We start from the raw sequence: 17,837 nt of genomic DNA, 5'->3' as shown, positions 1-17,837 counted from the left end.
AACACATACTTTTGTTGCAGGCCTCATCATCTTCAATCAAATGCCCAATCTCTCAATGTTAGGAAAAAACAAACAAATAAACAAACAAACTAAAAAAAAAATCCTCCACCCTTTCATGGATCTGCTCCAAAATTCAGCAGCTCCTTGGCCAATGCCCAACCCTTGCACAGAGTTTCATAAAAACCTGTGCAGTAGTTTTTGCATAATTCTGCAAACAGACAAACAACCAAACAAACACATATGCAACATGGAATTAGCCTCCTCTATTTTCTGTCATGTAAACCTGCTGCAAATGACTCATTGATTGTACAAGAACTAACTGTATGTATTTGTGGAAACTTAAAGAAAGCTAAAAAGTAAAAAAAGTAAAAAAAAAAAAAAAAAAAAAAAAAGAATAAAGTTAAAATACTATGTGGTACTGTATATTTTAGTAAAAAGCCCTATGAGAATGTTCCTGCGTTGTTCAAATGGCTCAAACTTCCAATCAGCCTTTAGAGGCCTCCTATTCATTTTGTAATTGTTGTTGACATCATAAAATATTATGCACGGCTGGTAAAAACACTCTAGTATATGCAGAACAATGCTAAAATGAGATGATGGCATCTGTTAAGCAGACATTTATATTTGCTGAAAGTTAATGTTCATTATAAAGCTCAGAGATGAGAAAGAAGCTATGTATTATAAGGTTCACAGTCTATACCCTTAGCTTTATTAATTAAGATAATTAATTCAAGGCCTTGGCCCATATTCACTTTCATTGGCACCTTTCTTATTTTTACATAAAATCATGCAATCAGTTAACATGCTATATGGATATGAATGCTCATACATTCATACAAAAGCCAGACTGAATGATCCCAATGACATGAATGTGAACTAATAACTTAAAACATAATAAATAGACATTGAGGTGCATACTATGCATAGGTTTGTGCAGAGAATGTCCATATAAATATTCAGCAGTTGTCAGAACTTCAACGGCTACGCTGTACTATTTAATTCTTGTGTTGTGGTACTGTAGGCAGCAAAGGCTAAAGGTCATTCATAGACAGCTCCTTTTTGGTCCCATGATGAGTCTGCACAACATGCCACTGATGTAAAGCAGAACATCACATTGTCAAACTGCAGAATTCAGACTTAAATTCCAGGGACAGGAAATAAATCAAAACTTATCGTAAAGTCCACTAATCGTCTATAGTTAGTGCAAAATAATGAATTCAAGGGAGACACCAAAAGGCAGCCCATACTTTGTTTTGTTTTGTGACTGTTTGTCAAAATAGTGCTTTGTATCAGTTAAAGATATAACCCTGTCTCATTAATCAAAGAAAACAGGGCAAGATTGATAAAAAAAAGTCATTCTAATAAGTGTAAGAGAGATCATTAATTACTTCAGAGGGACGTTAATAGAGCTAAATACCCCGAGGTATGTACTTATATATATAGTACACAAAGCCACAATTCAGTGCCAAAATGTGCACCAGAAATACATATCCCCATGGAGTCACTGCGATACATTCTGTAGAAGTACAGGACTTAATACCTCAACACTGTCAATGGTGTTTTCAACAAGACCTGAAACTACACCTTGTTGAATCATAATCAGTAATGCCTGGTTTGCCTCCTGTGTGCTACTAAATGCAAACATTCATACCTCCTTCACAACTTAAATCTCTACTCCTGTAGAGTTCAAGAATCTTTTAAAAAAACCACACACTGACAGTGGACATGCTCACACTATTTTGTACACTAGATGTACTCAACTCCTGGCATCTGGCCTCAGCACTGAGCCACTTCTCTGCCCGTTCAGTGAGGTTATCGGCTTCCTTGAATAACAATTATGATTTCATTCACACCACCTCGTCAGACTCCAGGTTGTATTCTTCATACAGATCATCGAGGATGGTCAACTGCTTCTCCATGGCAGGTAAGTACATGCCCAGGTCTCTGTGCATACCGCTGATGAAGCCGCTCTTCAACTCATCGCCTTCTGTGGACACTAAGGCAGCAGTGAAACTTTGATATGATGGAGCAGCTCTCAGGGCCAACTGACGAGAAAAAAACAAACATTAATTAGTCTCAAAGTAACCTCAGTCTCAAATCCCAAAGTATCATGTAAAAGAGCACAGATGAAGGGATACGTTACAGCAAATACTCCTCGCACCACCCATCCATGGTACTGCCGGAGTGTCTTCCCATAGGCATTATCTGGGTAAAGACAACAGGATTATGAGCCATGGATCTATTTGAGGTCTGGATGTGCACTAAAGTGATCATGCCTACTTAGTGCTCCCTGGATGTCTGTTCTCCTCCGTTGATCTCTGATAAAAACTCCTTGAGAAACTTGAGGCCTCGTCTGAGCACAGCAGAGCCTCTGTGGCTGAGTTGCGAACCTGTGCAACATCTGTCTGGACTTCATGAAGCACAATGGACTGAAGCGTTGGGAAGTTGTTGGGGTCTGACGTTAGCTTCTGGTGAATTTTCTACACAAATGAAATTATTAAATGTTAAAAGCCCGCACTATAAAAATGGTATAGATGAAATATTTCCAATCACGTACTAAGCTAGTTGTTGAATTCAGTAAATTTCAAATAATCTTGAAACTTCATATTTATTTATGGAAGTGCATTAACCCTTTGGTACTTACCTTGATATTTCCGACAAAGTCCATTTTAACTGGTGCAAATACTGTGGACCCCAGTTTGTCTGAGAAGAGAAAATCCATGAAATCTCTATGTTGCTTAAAAACAAAATTCTCCACTTTGTGTTCCTGCAGGCTTTTAAATGTGTAGCGATTGACTGTCGGTGATGACTAACACTGCTGCATTACTGGTTATTCTGGTAATTATGATGGAGGATTGAAAACAAATCACAGGAAATTAAGTAATTCTTGTGGCACAGTATTGCAACCATCCTGTCAACTGGATCTGTGTCAAAATATGATATCAACATTTTTACCAGTTTGTATTGTAAACATTTTTTTTAATTACATGTAAATTAGGATATATACATTAATTTTAGAAGTATTCACAGTTTACCTCATCTTGACATATTCAAATACACACAATTACAACACCTTACTTCGATGCAAGTAGAAAAACTGTATGCCCTTTACTTGTTGAGGTGACTTAATAAGCACCTGAATAGATCTGTTCGTGTCTTTATAAATGCTTAGTGTAGACGTACATGCTTAATTTGAATGATATATGTAATAAATTCGATCAAACAAACAATTATTAAGCAGAAATGGAAAAAAGGCAATGTATACAAAGAAGAGAGGGAGAATTATGAGGAAATGACAGAGGAATAGTCGATGCCACCTCATTAATAACAGACAATATGAAGTACATGCACCAAGAATAGAAAAATGAAAAGAGAATTCCTTTACGGAGTAGTTTAACTTGTCCTTATTGAAGTTTTAAGGGGTAAAATGATGAGAAGGGGCGTCATGAAAACGAAGAAAAGCAAAGCAGATTAAGAGGAGGAGAGACTGAAAGTAACTGGCCTACCTAATACAGGCACTATTGCATAGCATGAGTCCAAAAACTCTTGTGTAGGGATACCATTGTCGTCGTCCAGTCTTATATCACTAAATCTAAAAACAGATTCAAACAGGAGAATATATTAGACGCAAGTAAGCCATTTCAATTTTTATTTGATCAAATCAAACAGAAAAAGAAAAAAAGGTACAGACATTCAAACAAAGCCAGGGAAACAATTCACTCAAAGTGTCATGCAATTTAATGCCTGACGATACCTGAGACTATTCTGCTACGTTCTCTACAGCTTAACAGAGGTGTCTTTTTTTTTTCTCCTAATGCTTTGCTGAGTTTTAGCATGATTACTGAAGTGAGACATTTATCATGTTTAATTCAAAACTTTATAGTTTTAGGAAAGATTATTCACACACTAGTTATTGCGCAGTAACACTCTTCAAAAAGTAAAATAAGTCTGAAATACAAAGAGAAATGTTGACAAAAAAGCTTTACAAACCCAAATATCAGATGAGGGCCTCTCTGTGTCATGTGATCAAGAAAGAACAAACTAATATAAAACACTCATCATGACATCTTGAAATGGATTCATTTAAAATTCTGTGCAACACAGTCATACAGTGAACACATTTCTATAAACTAAGTAACTGTGCAGTTTGGTCAAAGGATGCAGCAGAGGTGCACTATGTATAGCTTAGACTGGTTTTCTTAATACTTGAATAGTAAATAACACAAACAATGATACAGTAACTTCATACTGGAACTAACACCCTACAGGATGTGACCTTCCTGAGTAGCATTTTCATACCTGTGACTCATTGTGCTGAAGAATGTGTCCACATGCTCTGTGTCTTCTAACTCTGCTTTAGTGACTCCTTCATTCTGAGCCTCGTCTTGGTCTGGAACAACTTCCTGTTGGTGCTGAGGCTGGACAGGGTTTACTTCCTTATTGTTGTTGTCTTGCTCATGGCTTTGGTCCTCGTTGTGCTTCTGCTGTTGCTTTTCCTCCTCGTGATCATCAGCTTCATTGTCCTCCTCTGCTCCTGCTGGTTCTTCATAGTGTTCAGAGTCGGAGGTATTTTGCGTAGTGTGTAGAGTAGGATCCACTTCATCCTTGTGAACTGAGCTGTTGCCATTGGCTGCATCTTTATCTGTGTAACAGAGAATACAAAGACATTAACAATGTGTATTAACAAACACGTACAGTGTGTGATATCAGCCAAGGTTAAGTCTTCTTACCACTGTTCAGACTGGGTGGGGCAAATTGGGAAAGCAGCACTTTGATTAAACAGTTATCATGTGCATAATGTTAGGTCAGATTGACCCATCACTTTGTGTTCCAGTTCAACTATGACATACTAAGAGGCCACCCATTACTGAAACTTGAGTGTCTGGAGCAAAGGTTTCACTGAAGTGACCTCTGCGGGTTGAAAAGTTCAACTTAGTTTTGGTTTTGACCACACCTAACATCACATATTTGTGTGGTAAGGTGTGATTTGTTTAACCAGTCTAAACAGTGATGAACGTTTGCAGCACACGCTGCTATAGGATCAAAACACGGTATTCGAAATCTCTCTGATGGGACATTTTAGAGACAATTTGACAGATTAGTGTTGCTAAATGACCCAGATTTTTACTTTTAAATTCATTTTTGCTTTAGTTGGACCATAAGGGATTATCCAAAACAAGGAACTACTTTATACTGAAATAAATGTTGGAATGGCAATAATTAAACATTGCTCTCTGAAGGGACATTACTGTGTGTTGGCCCTATTGTGTTCTTTTACAAATGTTTTTCATTACGATGTTAACATGATCAGACACAATGTAGTTTTTCTATTTTGATTTGGTTTGAGTGTAACTGTGTAAGAAATACAACTAAGATTTCATACATATCCACTGATAGATCAAAACATACGGTATATATAACATAAAACTACTCATACAATTTGACTGCTTATATTACAAAAATAGTAAATGAGCCAATGAATTAATGTAAAACTGTAAATGTATTTAAGTGTTAAATGCTGAAAGTCTCATAAATATGTATAACACACACAGCAGACAGAATTTATTGATTATATTTTTACTTCAAGCTACATTGTAATATTCTGCATTTTAAATGTCTCTACTGTTGGTAGTTTACTCTTTAAGGAAAATGTGGAGTTAATTAGTGAAATCAATATGAAATAAAGACTTTGACCATTATTCACCTTATAAGTTCACTTAGAAAGTGGAAAAGTGTCCATTAAAGGATTTATTTTAAATGTTGCTTAAATAATGAACCAGAGTATATACAAAGCAAATGTATTATATATGATCCAAAATAAGACATTGGAACAGGATGGACTTATTTCCATTCCTGGCAGTAGCTGCTCCCAAATAAAGGCTTTGTTACTGCTTAGTGAAATGCAATAATCTAACTTGGCATCCATCACTGTCCACTCACTACAAGGCAATCATCTATCCACATCAGTTAACATCCTATATACACAACCACTGGGACCCATTTGTGAAGTCTTCCTTTACGGAAAACTATAATGGTGTAAAGTTAAGACGAGTCTGATATGCGGCACTTAATTTACCTGAAGGGGCGGGATAGTTTTCTGCTGTATCTGGTTCATCTGGTCCCTCTGGTCCGGAGTCGAGGCTCTGGTTGTCATGTACAACTGATTCTCCTGGGGTTTCAGGTAAATCTCTCCATCTAGAATTGATTTGAGGGTACTGTGTTAACTCTAAATCTCTTGATGCATTTTTTTCCCCAACTTTAAACTATAGAGAATGTAATATCGCAATAGAGGTACAAAAAGTTTACATTTCTGCCTTGCTTTTCCTGACTGTTACTATGAGTGCTTTCTATTTGACAGTCAATGACAGATGAAGAAAAACTGAAGAGCTTGACAACACATTTATGTTATAACACAAAAAGCAACCTACTTTTCTCCAAAGTTCTGATTTAAATGGTTGACAGGTTTAATCTGTTGAGGGCAAACACATATGGATACAAATTCAGTGCAAATATTTCACAATACATCAAACTGGTTGTACTAGTTGTTTTTCTTGTTCTATATTTAGCTGAACAAACATAGGATAAATGACAAAAATGTACCTTGTGTGGTTTGATGGCTGCTACTGGAGGAGAGCCCGGTGGACTCTGTGTGCCATATCTGTAGTAAAAGTACGATTCGCTATCTGCATGCATTCCTCTAAAGTCTTCAGAAAAGTGGTGCATGTAGACTTCACCATATTTCCGGTGTCTATGCCAGTCTGAAAAGCACACACAAATGACACATTGCAAACACTGCCAAACAAAAAAAGCTATTGCCACAGAGAAACAAAGACCATTTAAATGTAGCTCAAGAATGTACAGCTTAATTATCTAAATATGAAATGTAAGTGTGCCAACTTCCTGCTGTCTGGTGCATTCTAACTAGTAAGCACAAAGTAATTTGATGTCTCTGCTAGTTGGAAATGGGTCACTTAATACTGGAGTTCACACAGGCGGCAGCTTCTCCTATTTCATCAGCACATCAAAAATTAACCTTACCTCCACTGTGTCTCCTAGCCTCACGTTCTCCTTGATCTTGTTTACTTGTTGGAGGAGAAGGTCACAGTATAATCTAAGTTCTGACATCTTAGTTTTCAGGGCCTCTGTGTTTCCTGGAGTTCTATAAACCAAACAGACACAACAAACACAAATAAGCCAGTGTTTGGGGCATATGGGTGTTATGTCATATATGTCAGATATGGATGACTTGTAACCCAGAGGTATTAAATTACCTTTTTCTCTCTTGTTCGGTTGTCTGTAAGGCAAGCCTTGGCTGTTCCCAGTGCCACCAGCCATTTCTGCCTCTCTGCTGCATGATGGCTCTGAGGTAAAAGTACTGTTCTCCAGGTACTGGTCAAGTCAACTCGTGTAGAGTCAGAGGAATGAACTAAAATAAAAAAATTAAACAAGAGAACTTGTTTACGAAAAAAGTTCACATGTTCGTTCCAAACACAGATTTTTGTACGTATATTGGCACAATGAAAAACAGTACAAAGTGGGTTTAACTGACCTTGGATTTCACAAACAGAAATTTTAATGCTGCCCTTGCAACCTTTCCAGGCGTCTTCTTGAGAGTCATAGTAGGACAAAGTTCCTCCATCAAGCACAAACCAGCGAGGCTGCCATCCTGAAATAGACATTTGAAAGTTTATACCGGTGCTATAAACGCACTATGTAGCGTGTAACTAATAACTTTTTTCTTGTAACAGAAACCAATTATCAACTCTATTATACAATGGCCATTATGTACAAAGAGTTAACACTTGCCTGCATAATGTTAGCAACAATTGACTAACCAGTTAGTTAAACCAGATTATAATGGCAGATGGTGAGAACTATTTAAACAAGCTAGCACTACCTTGAAAGACTTACTGAATTAACAAGGAAAACGTCTAATCAATCATTTCAGTACTAAAGTTACATAAAAGCTTGTTTATTTTAAGCAGTTAAAGCCCAGGATCGGATAAATGAAGGTAGACGTTAGCTAGCATTAACATTAGCTTTCCTATCAACGTTAATACAAACTCAAGTGCGCTACGACGTTGTCCTGCTAGCTAGCGACCTCAAAACGAGTATTACAACCGAGCAGCTTTTACAATTATGCCATTAACTTACCACTTATGTAATTGGTCCACTTATATAGCATTCCTTCCATTGTTTAACTATGTTTTTCGCCGTTCATTACTTGTTTATCATAACAAGATATGATGCACAGCTGATTGCAGGGACTCCATTGGGCCCGAAGTATAATTTCTGGACTAACGTCCTCGGCTTTAAATGTCGACTACGTAGAAAAAAATGCGTAAACCTTTTTGTGACTCGGGATCTCGACGATCACCAGAGATTCTACAGATGTCCCGCCCACTTGCATCAATGGGATTTACGTACAGAGGGCGCGGTTTAAGATGATCAACATACGTAAGAACCAATAAAATCAGAGAATTGAGAGATTGGGTGGGACTTTAAAAGGAAAGTATCCAATCGTAGACGAAGTAGGAAAAACAGCTGAACAGTGGTGGTGTTCTTTGCTTAAGTTGGCTGCCACGTATTTGGCATTCCTGCCATCTAGTTGTTTATGAAGTAGTTTAAAGTAGTTTTATACAAAAGTGAATCCGTGAGTTACTGTTTGATCACAATGATTCTTTTTTATATTTGTTCGATTGTCCCTACATTGTTTGGTTTGTCATTGGGAGAAAACTGCCCGAGCCAGAAGTGGAAATTGAAGTTATACATAAACCTTTAATGTGTTACCGTAAGTCAAAATATGGAGACATGCTTCTTGTCCATCACGAGGATTCTTGGAGAGTAATGGCACCATGTTTTACTCCAGGTAATTTCTTTGTAGTAATGTTGCATGCTGCTGTACAATCTTGCCACACTTCTTGTGTAGAAGTATGGCATTACTACTTATAAAGCTGTGAAAATGTAAATAGATAATCTCATAACTTCTTAGTATTTGTTCATTGAACATCCAGACTCTAAAATTACAATCTGAGTTTCTACAATGTGCATATGAATTACCTGATGTTACTATGCCTGTTAGCGTTTTCCCTCAAAAACTAAACCAAAACACTGAAATGTAATTATTGACTTTTTGCAGCCGGATACATGGGGATAAAAATCCTGTATGGTTCACTCTTGGAATCCGAGAAGTGATTCAGGGTTGGGATAAAGGTATGAAGGACATGTGCACAGGAGAGAGGAGGAAGCTGACCATCCCTCCATCTCTGGCGTATGGAAAAGAAGGAAAAGGTAACAGAGACACATTATAATTAAACGTTTTTGTTTTTTTTTTTTTTAATTAGTTTTGTTTTCCATCATTAAATACTGTATCTGAGACTCTTAAATGACTTGTTTCATTTGCAGGTAAGATCCCACCAAGCAGCACCCTTATTTTTGACGTTGAGCTGATAGAGATCCGTGATGGGCCCAGGTCACATGACTCTTTTCAGAAGATGGATCTCAACAATGACTGGAAGCTCTGCAGGCAGGAGGTGCACATTTTATTATTTTAATTTTTTTTTTTTTAACAAAGTGCTATTCAGGCAACTGTCTTATATGATAAATAGCCAACATATTTTGTGGTGTATCTGTAAAGGTATTTGTTAACTATGCATTATGCTCTACAGGTGAAAGAGTACCTAAGGAAGGAATTTGAGAAACATGGATACTCACCTAATGACACAGACCATGAAGTGATGGTAGACGACATCTTTAAAAATGAGGATGAAGATAAAGATGGGTTCATATCTGCCAGGGAATTCACCTACCAACACGATGAGCTTTAAACGACTTACTGTTTTAATCTCTTAACTCTAAGTATGAATCACATGCAGTAATAAGCAAACAAATTACTGGTCTGTTTTACACATTACATCTTTTAGGGGTTGTTGTTTAACTTACATCTTAACTGTATTGTCTTTTGGTCCAAACTTCATTACCTCCATTTTGTGACATTTTATGCAAACTCTGCATGCACTGATAATGTCACTGAAATAATCTAGTGAATTAAATGTTTTTAATTAAATGTTTTTTATCTTCATAATTGGCTGTGTTAAATGCATTTGTGTGCAGAGGGCACTGAGTTCATGGGATGTTGATGGACTTGTGTGCATGTCTTCGATAAGCACTAGAGGGCACTCTTTTCCTTCACTTCTCTGCCATCCTTAATAGGGCACTATTTGTGGTTTCTTTGGTTCTTTTTCCATACTCTGTGTGGTTCCTCAGAAACTAAACCATCAAAAGAAGAGTACAGACATATAAGAGCATATTGAGAGTAAATCACAAGAAGATCACCTTATTGTGTCTTTATAATGCAGCTTCAGTCACTGCAAAGATGAATATTTATTGGATCACACTTGATTTTTCCATGTTCTAAGATAAATTTATGAGTGCATTGAGAGGTGGTGTAAAAATACATATTTAATAGTGAATGAGCTAATGTTTAAAACAGCAAATAGAGGCAAACCAAGTTTTTTCAGGAGGGAAAAACCTGATTTGACATTGCGATGTGACCCTTGTCATGTCTTTGACTGTCAAATTGCACTCATTTTCTGCAGACAATGTGAGTCCACAGATCTAACCTCCCCTGTAAGTAATGAAAAGGGTTATTTCATTAAGCTATATAGATTATACATTGTACAGGAGCACCCCTCCCGTACTATGTGTACCCTTACTTTAACTGCAGTTACAATTCTATAAAACAATTATATAGTAAAAAGACTGAAAAGATTTTTTTTTGTAGTCTCTAGTGACACTCAAAATATATCCAGTGGATTTAAGGGGAAAATTTTACACCTAAAGGGCACATATCACGCCAAAGTGGTGAGATATATTTTAAACACTGTGGAGTATCTGGTTTTCTTCTCACAAGGTTAACCAATGTTATTTTCAGTACAGTATTTCATACAACCCTCTTATAAATGCCACTTTGCCAACCACACCTACAGGTAAAGTGTAAGACTGGAAAGGATATCTGACAGACTACATGTGAGATGAGACCTTCTGTTAAAATAGCTGGGAAGAATTTGGCAATAGCTGCCTTAAGAAAAAAAAAAACTACCCACATACCTGTGATTCACCATGCTTCAGGGTACAAGATATCACTTACACAGGAACAAGCCTCTCTTCTGACTGAATCATCATCTATAGCTTTTATAGTGTGACACCATCATGTTAAATGTAGACATCATTTTTGAGAAACTGCAATATTTAAACTATGCTACATTTAGGTTTTGCATCATTTAATAAATCATCATTTGATAAATTACAATTGCAACCATCACAAAAATACATTTTGATAAAATGACCAAAAAGGGAAATAGTGTAGATTTACTGAAACCAACTGTGAAAGGAACATTCTCAATGCAGCTTCAGTATGACATCCTCTACGTGAAGTGAATGTTATCTACGTCTGCACCGAGTAACATTACTGGCATGAAAAAATATTTGAAAAAAAGGGGCCAGATCTTTTTTTTTTTTTTTTTTTCCCAGTAGAACCTAAACCTGTATGTAAACAGAAATGCTGCAAAACTGATAACCAGCATGTGTACACAAGAGGTTTACTCATGCGATGCACAGGCTGCAACATGATGTGAATTCAAATAACCAGTATTTAATCCACTTGTGTAATCCTCACTATAACATCGACTACAGTGAAAATAAAAACGGCACATCAACAAACTGTAGCTCTTATGACTCTTCTCAGTTTTGCATCCAGACACAGATTTAACAGACAATCTCAACTTTATATATTATTGTGACAAAATAAAATGATGCAGAGTAAAAGACAAAAATAAACATCTTTACAAAATAAATCTTTACACTTGTTGCAAAAAAGTGCTTCATGAGCGACCAATTGTCTCAATTTTAGTACACACAAGTTAAAATATTGACCATTCGATGATCTGACTCTATTTATATGTAAAGATCGCTTGGTTTCATTTACATTTTTACCAGTGAACAATATGCACACATCATTTGGGAACATTATGTTGGCTGCTGCTGTGGGGCTTTACCAGGCTTTCAATGATTGACGACCTGCCTGAAGCCAGTTTCACACAGCGTCTGTCATCATGACTGAGTCTACACCAGGTAGTGACAGTCTTCAAATTAAAGGTAAGGAACAGCACTGTAGGTAGTTAAAAATACTGAATCCTTTCCTAGTAGAAAAATGATGGTCTTGGCTGAGCATGAAAACCCAAAACATACAGTAACAAGACAATGCCGACACTAAACCAACTCCAACTAAAACAGTCATGCGAGAAAGAAGCATTTCAAGTTCAATTTGATTGCAAACTATTTTGAAACTTCACTGGAATCAAGGTGGCTTGAATTTCCTTTTTGAGAGAATAAATAATTGTCCTTCGTTTCTGGTACAAGGCCTGCACGCCTCAGTCCTTAGAATAAGACGTCTTCATGCTCGATCATCAGTTGCACCACTAGTTTTTGCTGCCTCATGTCATTCAGGGTTGTCAAAGCGTTCTGCTCCGGCGGCTGCATGAGTGTCGGACCAAAGACAATCCCCAGATTCTCTGAATTCATTAAATTGTCCTTTTCAAACAGTGTCACCCTAGAAATGAGAGAAAAAAATAATAATCAGGAAGCAGAATTAGTAAAAGGGACCAAACCTGTATTGTTTTAAAATGTATAAAAGGTGGATTTATGTAGTATGTGATGTAAATAAATGGTGACAAAACATAAATCAGTTATTTTACAACTGATGTTTTAATCCAGACATATAAAGTCTTAATGTAAATAGTCATTAAGTCATTAAGACTCTTTAATGAGCAATACACTAACAGATAATAAAAATTCTTCTTTTGTTGGCTAATGTGCCCTTGAGCAAGGCACATTCATCCTAGTCTGCAGTGAGTGGTGTCATCCTGTATGTTCAGCTATGATTTGTTTAAAGCAGAGGGTCGATTTTGGTGTGTGTTGCACTGTTGTCCATAAATTGGAATAAAATATTTTTACCTCTTCTCATAAAACGATTACGCCAATGTGATTTATTCTTGATGATAGATAAAGTGTAACTGGAACAAAGTGAATTGCTGATGTGTATACATAGGAATAAAAAGAGGAATGTGTCTAAAAATAAAATTATTCCAACTTTATGGGAAATAGTGTACAATATATGCTGACAAATAAATAAAATTATAATTCTTAAAAAAGGGAAACATTAAATAAAACATTAACTCATTAATAATAGTTAAATTAAATAAATGAAAGTAAATCTTAAAATACAGTATTTAATTTTTAATTTTTGGTACTGATAAAATAAGTAAAGTAGATACCTAAATTGAATCTGTATTCTTCTTGCATGTTCATTTATTCACTGCTTTTTCACATCCTTTCACCTTTTCCATTTGTTATTCATTTAACATAACCATTTATTCTCTCCATTCTCCATGTGGTTCTCCATAAGGCAGTGGATAATTTCATAAATATCAAATAATGGAAAGGCTGAAATATTAACACACTGACCTCTTGAGATGTGCCATCAGGTATCGCAGGGTCTCATAGTGGGCTGGAGGGAGCTGCAGCAGACTTTCATGAATGGCCTCCAGTCTGGACTCAGCATTCGGAATTTCTATATTACATTAATAACACAATTAGTATCGAAGTGCTGCAGAATATCAGAGACACAGTAATGGTGTGGACAGGCTTTAAGTGGAGGAGCTCTTACTTGCAGCTTGAATAAATTTAGAGTACAAGTCAAATGTAATGACTGGAATGGGAAGGTCTCTCAAGTAGAGCTTTAAAGCACCCGCGATGATGTTGATGTCTGCATAGGCACTGGCACTGATGTCAGCCTTGTCACCATCTGTTTCCAAAAAAACCCCCAGAAAATGCATGACTTAAAACTGAATATAAGCAGTGTGCACCTTAAAATAGGCCCACAGTGGTGCTGACCCACATTGAAAACAAACTTTTTGTTTGTTTCATATTAGTGAACCCGTGAACTAAAACCTCAGACAACAAACACCTTGAGGAAAGAAATTTGACGTCAACGAACCTCGGTCGAAGGCGAGTCTCACATCCTCTATGTGCTCTGAAAAACCAGACACTCGGTACAGACCTTCAGATTTCATGCCTGAGAACAGGAATATTAAGAGTCTCATGCTTTTGTTTCTTTTACTGCATTGCATGTAGCTTTGAAAAAGTATTATATGTGTCTACGAAAACACCTGAAGTCAGGTCTCTGTTCTAACAAATAGTCCAATGATCTTTGAAATACATTTGGAAATGCATAGATTATTGTTAGTGTTTCACCTCTCAGCTCTATTTCCCGAATACACATGTCAACCACCATGGGCCGAGTCGTGTTGTGAGCTTTGACGAGCGTGGTCAGATCACAGCTAAACACTTTCTTTATCCTGCGCAGGTCCGGCTGGCAGTCGCTGGGTACCAGTTTGGAGCACTGTTTGTGTACATTCAGCCCACAGTCTAGAAGAATGAGAAAGACAGGGATTTTTAAAATTTGTTATTTAAAAGTCAGAATAATTCAAACAGGACACAGTTAGCAGATTTGAGGATTAACAATAATACAAATGATACACACATATTTCATAAAAGTAATGGATTTTAGATTCGAAAGAAAAGTTTGACATAGTTAGAAATGACCTATTTTTTGTCACAAAATCTTGTACCATAAAATGTGAATTTCTTCCTTTTTTGTGTTGTACTTTTGGAGATGCACCATGAAAATTAATAAAAAATTGATTAAAAAAAAAAAAAAAAGAAAAGAAAGAAATGACCTATCTTTGAATTCATTGGAAACTGTAGGCCTTAACATCTGAGTCATAGTAATAAATACCAAGGACTCTGGATCTGAGGTAATCCATCTATAAATTTGTAACTGAACATCAAACCTTAAGAAGCAGATTCTAGGTGCTATTTTAATTTTTGACCTCTCATTTTTAGTCATTGTCAGTAAATCCAGTCCAGTCCAGTCTATATTAGCCATGATCAGAACCAAATTCAGTTCTTAATGATAGTTTGTAAAGCTGTCTCTTTATGCTCTTGGACACCACTCTGAAATAAAGCCAACACTATTATTCATCAGAGATCTGAAGTGTACTCTGGCCTCTGCAGACACAAAGCGAGGGAGCTGCTCCTCATTTACACACTGTTTAGATTTTCTGTTTTATAAATTGAGAGTTTTTCTGAAAGAGAGAGGATACACAAAGAGGAAGAGAGATTAGCCTCTGAGTGATAACACAACAATCACAGCAGGCTTAAGGCAGCTTTTGGAAAAGGGTTTCCAGAGTCGGTGATAAACAGCACTGTCAGAGAGCACAGACACAGCTTAGCTCAACAGACTCAGTGCACTGCACCAGGGCTAGATAACAACGAACATGGCAGCACTGGCGGGGGTTCTTGTAGTTTTAGTCATATGAAGCGTGCCGGACAGCTGGTGAGAGCAGAGTGCGTGTGAAAAATAAGTCTGCTCACGAGGCAGCGGTGCAGCTCGAAACTCAGGTTCTGAAGGAGCCGTACTTGTTCGTCTAAAATCATTCATCACAAAGACATTTTCACTGCCTGAGTGACATTACCGCTGGTCGACTGATTGGGGTCTTTGCTCTCAGTCAGAGCTTGCAGAAAGAGTGTGGCAAGAGATAAAAAATAGAGGCTAGACATAGACTAAAAGAGGACAAAGAAGTCTCTCCTGGTTCCCATAGCACATGAGGTGTCTGATGATACCAGTGTTTGCCTCTGGCTTATCAGCATGGCAAATGTCTCAACAACAAACACTCTGTTTAGGGCGAAAGCAACCAAGTCGGCCAATGTGAACAGCAGTTTCAGGACTGTGTCTGTGCAGTTAAAGAATCTTGTGACCGAGGAGGCCTTAAAACTCCACTGGACTCCACTAATATGCAATCAATCACTTAGTTGTGCTGCTATTTTTAGTCAACAATACATTTGACCTGTATTTGACCAGTGTTTTATCATAGGTATGTCATACTTGTAGTTATTTCTATTGTACCATAACTTGATATCTGTGTTGTAAACTCCTTCTCATGGTATGACTCTGCACAATAAGCAGCTATGACATAATGTGACCATGATTACACATTCTTGAGAGGAACAGACTCCAAAAAGAGAAGTAGCAGTTATAGTTATCAATATGTAAATGTGTTTTCATGACCGAGTGTGAGAGGGCTCTTAAATCTCCGTGGACTCTTAAAAAGCAGCTCAAAATGTTGTTATTTAGGAAAACTTTTGCTTAATGAATTTATCCTTTTATATATTTTATGAAATTATTCTTACGTTGTTTTATTGCATCCATTTTATGTACAACACTTAGTGATTTTTATCTGTGAAAAGCACTTTATAAATAAACTTTACTTACTTAAATAGTTTGTCACAGATAAAACAGAAAAATGATAAATGACCAAAGCATGTACAATGAACAAACTGAACACTTTCCAGAGGGATTATGCAATTGAAACATTAAAGGCATGACAGTGTTAGCTTCAGATCATTCCTTATGTAATCCATGACTTTCATCCATGTGATATTTTTCTGCCAATGACTTTCATAATCTGTAAATTTCAAGTAGTAGATGATAGTTACCTGAGCAGCGGACACCCTGGGCAATGAGACCCCACATAAAGTTGGCACAATATTCACACCAGTGTGGCCCTCGAAAGGTATGCACCTGTGGTTAGAGATTACATGGTTATACAGAGAAGCCCACACATATGATTGAAGTCATGGCCATTTCCAGTCCATTCTGATGGGTTTGGTTAGAGATTACGTTTTGATCCTTAGCTACAGCGGACAGGACCCCTCTCCAAATGAGAGCATTTGTATATACAAGGCAGATTAAAGGATTTACTATAATGTGTCTGGCATCTGCTTCTGGGCAATCAGATCCATGCAGGCAGGCACAAAGACAAGCCTGCAAGTCAAAATAACAGATGTACACCCTCTAAACACAGATAAGATGGCCAATAGAGACACACCTGCATACACATGCACATACACACACACCTCAACAGGCAAAGGGCCCTTTAAAAAGGTTGTAATAGACTGATGAGTGAAGACGGCATGTGGCAGGTGGTGAGTGGATGGGTTTTGTTCAGTTTCAAAGGATAAGCATACAAAAAGCTTGGGGTCATTACAATCAGCCTGTTAACTGAAACCCAAGATACATTACAAGAATGCAGAGGTACCCCAAGGCTAAGTATCACTTTATCCTCTTTGTATATATAAACTACCATAACTCTCTTCAACATACCACAGCTTACAATGCACTTCCAGTATGACAGGAAACAGAGGACTGTATTGTTGCTTTTAAATCTATAACTGTTTTTACAGCCTAAAAGAAAGTGGATGTAAGAGGTTCAAAATCAATGGTAATCAATGTTCTCTGTTGTTAGTGGTTTGTCATGCAGTGTTTCCATTAGTTACCCCCAGTGCATATGGGTGTCAGCTGCATGTGTTCCCATCAAAACAATACACGCAGTGCTTTATAAGAGGACAAAAAAACAACTAAGACCAGCAAAACCTGAATCTCCAAGGAATGTGAAAAGGTAGAAAATTGCTGAAATTGTATTAGTTTTTTAAGGAAAACTGCAAACAAAGTAATCAGCACAAGAATAAGAGTGTGGACAGAAGAACCTTTTCTTAACAAAAACTGCTCACCTTGAAATTATGTATCTTCTCATAGGAGCACTGCTTCTCGGGAGTGTCTTTCAATGCACTGCGCCGCACAAGAGGTGATGAGATCTGTGGACAGGAGGCCAACAGTTTAATAGGCTTCCACAAAAGAGTTCCCTTGCTCCCCAGTT

General features: G+C 37.2%; 3 protein-coding genes across 3 annotated transcripts in view; 1 reads left to right on the top strand and 2 right to left on the bottom strand.

Moving 5' to 3' along the window:
• Positions 1 to 386: 386 nt before the first annotated feature.
• plekha8 (pleckstrin homology domain containing, family A (phosphoinositide binding specific) member 8) lies at positions 387 to 8,311 on the bottom strand. The gene is given in 18 exon segments (XM_030157783.1): positions 387 to 2,045; positions 2,144 to 2,205; positions 2,281 to 2,304; positions 2,307 to 2,360; positions 2,363 to 2,480; positions 2,645 to 2,703; positions 3,507 to 3,592; positions 4,300 to 4,642; positions 6,077 to 6,195; positions 6,429 to 6,469; positions 6,601 to 6,653; positions 6,656 to 6,758; positions 7,039 to 7,151; positions 7,247 to 7,354; positions 7,357 to 7,390; positions 7,392 to 7,426; positions 7,550 to 7,666; positions 8,155 to 8,311. Coding segments are annotated over 18 exon segments (1,707 nt in total). The 5' UTR covers positions 8,195 to 8,311; the 3' UTR covers positions 387 to 1,847.
• Positions 8,312 to 8,547: 236 nt separating this feature from the next.
• fkbp14 (FKBP prolyl isomerase 14) lies at positions 8,548 to 11,526 on the top strand. Its single transcript, XM_030158002.1, is given in 6 exon segments — positions 8,548 to 8,714; positions 8,717 to 8,827; positions 8,830 to 8,869; positions 9,140 to 9,291; positions 9,406 to 9,533; positions 9,669 to 11,526. Coding segments are annotated over 6 exon segments (630 nt in total). The 5' UTR covers positions 8,548 to 8,674; the 3' UTR covers positions 9,828 to 11,526.
• Positions 11,477 to 17,837, bottom strand: part of chn2 (chimerin 2) — a 26,891-nt gene continuing 20,530 nt past the window's right edge. The window contains exons 7-13 of the mRNA XM_030158001.1: positions 17,692 to 17,775; positions 16,618 to 16,702; positions 14,314 to 14,487; positions 14,057 to 14,134; positions 13,727 to 13,864; positions 13,525 to 13,630; positions 11,477 to 12,610 (exon numbers count right to left, since the gene is read on the bottom strand). Of these exons, the coding sequence (XP_030013861.1) occupies positions 12,439 to 12,610; positions 13,525 to 13,630; positions 13,727 to 13,864; positions 14,057 to 14,134; positions 14,314 to 14,487; positions 16,618 to 16,702; positions 17,692 to 17,775 (837 nt within the window). The 3' untranslated portion in view covers positions 11,477 to 12,438. The remainder of the gene's footprint in view (positions 12,611 to 13,524; positions 13,631 to 13,726; positions 13,865 to 14,056; positions 14,135 to 14,313; positions 14,488 to 16,617; positions 16,703 to 17,691; positions 17,776 to 17,837) is intronic.

Source organism: Sphaeramia orbicularis, chromosome 16, assembly GCF_902148855.1.
Source record: "Sphaeramia orbicularis chromosome 16, fSphaOr1.1, whole genome shotgun sequence".
Lineage (NCBI taxonomy): Eukaryota > Metazoa > Chordata > Actinopteri > Kurtiformes > Apogonidae > Sphaeramia > Sphaeramia orbicularis.
Note: the sequence above shows the minus strand (reverse complement) of the source record. Positions and strands in the feature narration are given on the sequence as shown.